Source organism: Limulus polyphemus, unplaced genomic scaffold, assembly GCF_000517525.1.
Source record: "Limulus polyphemus unplaced genomic scaffold, Limulus_polyphemus-2.1.2 Scaffold7424, whole genome shotgun sequence".
Taxonomy (NCBI): domain Eukaryota; kingdom Metazoa; phylum Arthropoda; class Merostomata; order Xiphosura; family Limulidae; genus Limulus; species Limulus polyphemus.
In genome coordinates, this window is record NW_013673034.1 from 13,779 (window position 1) to 18,199 (window position 4,421).

The 4,421-nt window shown below is 36.2% G+C and overlaps 1 protein-coding gene across 1 annotated transcript in view; it reads right to left on the reverse strand.

The window, feature by feature from the left end:
- LOC111089804 (glycine receptor subunit beta-like) overlaps positions 1–4,421 on the reverse strand; it is a gene marked incomplete at its 3' end in the record, with an annotated part of 29,884 nt that overhangs the window by 7,388 nt on the left and 18,075 nt on the right. The window contains exon 4 of the mRNA XM_022402916.1: positions 4,016–4,233. Coding sequence (XP_022258624.1) covers positions 4,016–4,233 — 218 coding nt within the window. The remainder of the gene's footprint in view (positions 1–4,015; positions 4,234–4,421) is intronic.

Below are 4,421 nucleotides of genomic sequence, written 5' to 3' on the forward strand. Positions count from 1 at the left end.
GATGATAGAAATTCATTATCACACCACCATAATTAGGTAATCTTACACGTGATGATAGAAGCTCATTATCACAACACCATAATTAGGTAATCTTACACGTGATGATAGAAGCTCATTATCAAACCACCATAGTTAGGTAATCTTACACGTGATGATAGAAGCTCATTATCACACCACCATAATTAGGTAATCTTACACATGATGATAGAAATTCATTATCAAACCACCATAGTTAGGTAAACTTACACATGATGATAGAAATTCATTATCACACCACCATAGTTAGGTAATCTTAGAAATGATGGAAGGTTTAAAAATACCGTTATATTAAGTACATTTTGACAATAACAGAATTTTATAAATACTACAAAACCCTTTCATGCACTACCGTTACGGACAACTGAAATTGTCTGTATTTTCAATCATTAAGTAATAAGTTATTCATAATTATTAATTAGCGTTAGAGTACTAAAAATCGGGTTTCTATACCAATCCATTTTGTTTATATATATAAACTAAGTGTTTTATACAGCTTATTGTTTTTTTATGTACCTCACCGAAACTCCGGTGAGAAATATATATATATATCTGTCAAGTAAATATAATATTTAAAGCTGTAATCGGTCTACCAATATTCATTAAACATATTCAATCCACATAGTTTACGACATTTGAATAATAATAAACATAACTCACAACGAGAAGATAAATGTCAGCCGTGATGAAATGTTTGGTGGCTGTTTATTATACAACATTTTAGCCATCAACTGGGATTTATCTAAATCTTTAGGGTGACGCATAATGTTGTAGAAAAAAAAACTAGTTTGAAAGTTTACCCAAATTTGAAATATGCTTTATCTATCCGACATTCCTAACCACTTTAATATGACATTTCTTTGGACAATCGATTAAGGATATGAAAGTTTGTGATACAGTTTTTTTTTCTTTCGAGCTTCTGTTGCGGCCCGAGTTGATCCACACGTAAAAGATTTGGCGCTATCAGCAGAAACTTTTACTTATATCTTAAAGTGACCAACTTCCGATTTTATTGTCCATAAGGTTCCTGTACAGACGTCACATTCTTCCGGTCAAACGAATACAAGCGACTAAACAAAAGTTGTATACAGTTCTTCAATTTAGCGATATCGACCCTAGTCCCTAAACTGCGTCTTTTCAGGGGACTAGGGTCGAATGTTGAAAAGACGCAGTTTAGGGACTAGGGTCGAATGCTTGAAAAGACGCAGTTTAGGGACTAGGGTCGAATGTTGAAAAGACGCAGTTTAGGGACTAGGGTCGAATGTTGAAAAGACGCAGTTTAGGAACTAGGGTCGAATGTTGAAAAGACGCAGTTTAGGGACTAGGGTCGAATGTTGAAAAGACACAGTTTTGTTTAGGGACTAGGGTCGAATGTGCGTCTTTTCAACATTCGACCCTAGTCCCTAAACTGCGTCTTTTCAACATTCGACCCTAGTCACTAAACTGCGTCTTTTCAACATTCGACCCTAGTCACTAAACTGCGTCTTTTCAACATATCTGTTGGAACGACCAACATATACTTTTGAAATTTATTGGAATGGAATTTAACGATTCGGGTTCGAAGGTGACGCTCGTGTTTATGTATAAAATTAAAAGAAAAAATGTCACAAAAATCTCGTGAAATAGAATTTACATGATTAAGTATGTTTAAGTCTTGTCTAGGCCGTATTTAAGGAAAGTAAAACCAAAATAAGTAAAAATGTAACAAAGAAAAATTTGTTATACTAACTATGTCCTGTTAGTTTAGATGAAACAGTTAATACAAGTAGGATTATTTGTTTGTTTTTTGCACACTATACACGTGTGGTTTGGTATGGTCAGGTAGTTAGGGCTCTCGACTCGCAATCTGAGGGTCGCGTGTTAGAATCTCCGTCCCACCAAACATGCTCGCCCTCTCAGCCGTGGGGGCGTTATAAAGTGTCGGTCAATCCCACTATTCGTTGGTAAAAGAGTAGCCCAAGTGGTGGTGGGTGGTGATGACTAGCTGCCTTCCCTCTAGTCTTTCACTGCTAAATAAGGGAAGGGCAGTGCAGATAGCCCTCGTGTAACTTTGCGTGAAATTCAAAACAAACAAACACAAAGTATACAACGAACACCGAATTCTGGCGTTGTGAGCCCTCAAGTTTGCCGTTGAGTTACAGTTGGACACCCTACAAATACATATTCAAGTATACAAACACAGGTATAGACCGTCCTTAAAATGTGCAGTCCAAATCCGAGTCAAGAATATTTATTTGCAATCCAAAAGATTTAAAGTTTTCACTTAGATTTAAAGACTACATTTGGAATAATCAGATAATAAATTGATACGATAGATGAACGTATCATAATATGAGGTCGGTCACCTCTAATGTCCAAAAAATTGATCGTAAGAGATTACTTAGAACATCTAAAATAGTGGTTCTCAAAGTGTAGTTCGAGGCTCACTGGTTGTCCGGAGGGTCCTCCACGTGGTCTGCAGGTTGGGCCAAAATGCAAGTCACATCAAAAGCAGCGCCACTCTTCCCATTAATTCTGTTTTGTTTTTTTTCGGTGGTACGCGAAAGCGGGTGGGGTAGGACCGGAAATTGGTTTAGAGGGTCTTTTGCCCCGACGAAGTGGTATCGAAGTTTGAGAATCACTGATCTAAAAATTATCTTTTCTTTTTGTTGTTAACTTTGTGTAGTTCTGTACAATGTCCTATCTGCATTATGTTTACAGTATGGAATCGAATCCCGGATTTTAGTGTTGAAAGTCAAACTTACCGTTGACCCTCTGAGGGACCCACATGTTTTTAAATGACAAAAAAGTAATAATATAATTAAAAGTTTTGGGTAATAATAGCTTTCTAGAGCATGTATACATAGCTATACTCGTAGTTGTAGGCTGAAAACAGTATCACTTAACCTTGGCGAAACTTTAAAAAAACACAAAACATATATGACTGCAAATACCATCAATCAGACACTACAAATATTATTTAACGAATGAAAGAGTAAGTCATTAGCCTTCAGGCTTTAAACATATTATCTCTCTTTGTTTAAATCCAGCTGTAAGTTACCAATCATCAGGCGCTACAATATTTGCCTCTGTTTAACTCTAACTGTAAATTATGGATCAACAGACGCTAAAATAGTATTTCCCTTTGTTTAATTCTAACTCTGTCAATTATCGATCACCAGACGTTAAAACAGTACTTCCCTTTGTTTAACTTTAAATTATCGACCACCAGACGCTAAAATATATTTTCTCTTTGTTTAACTTTAACTGTAAATTAGCGATCATCAGATGCTAAAACAGCACTTCCCTTTGTTTAACTTTAAATTATCGACCACCAGACGCTAAAATATATTTTCTCTTTGTTTAACTTTAACTGTAAATTAGCGATCATCAGATGCTAAAACAGCACTTCCCTTTGTTTAACTTTAAATTATCGACCACCAGACGCTAAAACTATTGTTTTTATCTTTGTTTAACTTTAACTGTAAATTAGCGATCATCAGATGCTAAAACAGCACTTCCCTTTGTTTAACTGTAAATTATCGACCCCCAGACGCTAAAACTATTGTTTTAATCTTTGTTTAACTTTAACTGTAAATTAGCGACCATCAAATGCTAAAACAGCACTTCCCTTTGTTTAACTGTAAATTATCGACCACCAGACGCTAAAACTATTGTTTTAATCTTTGTTTAACTCTAAGTTAAAAATCATCTGGCTATAAAAATATCTTCTTTTCCTCAAACTCAACGGCAATGTTGAGAGTTTACAACGCTAAAATTTTGGAATATTTCCCTGCAGCGGGCACAGAACAAATAGCTTACTGTATACCTTTGCACTTAACAACAAACACACTTTTTATCTAATTGTATCACCAAATAACTGTAAAAATATCGTTTTCCCGATAATCGTAACTCGTTCAGTTACAGCTAAGTTAACAATCAAAATTGTCGTCTTGTGTTCTAGAGGTGGGAGGAACACCTCCACGAAACAATGCTTTACCTTGTGGAACGGTGAAAGTAACCATCCTGCAACAGTTTAACTACACTGTTTGGCATTGACACAGGAAAAATTGAACCGCTTTTACTGTTGGGAAAGATAAGGTCTGGAGTCCAGATGCAGCGTGTATTTTCTGAGCTCAAAATATCGGTGTGACCTGGAAGGGCTCGAAGAGTTGGGTCCTTCCACATGTCCAGTAGGTACAGGTGAAGACGAAACTCCTAGAGCAAGAACATAAAATTCTGACCATTCACTACTCAACACAACACTCATCAATTTTGTTTGTTGTTTTGACTATTTTATTAAAACTTGTTTTTTATTCATTATTTTTCTAGAAGGATCACATAGATTGGTTCGTGGGTTCGAATCCCCGTCCCACCAAACATGCTCGCCCTTTCAGCCGTGGGGG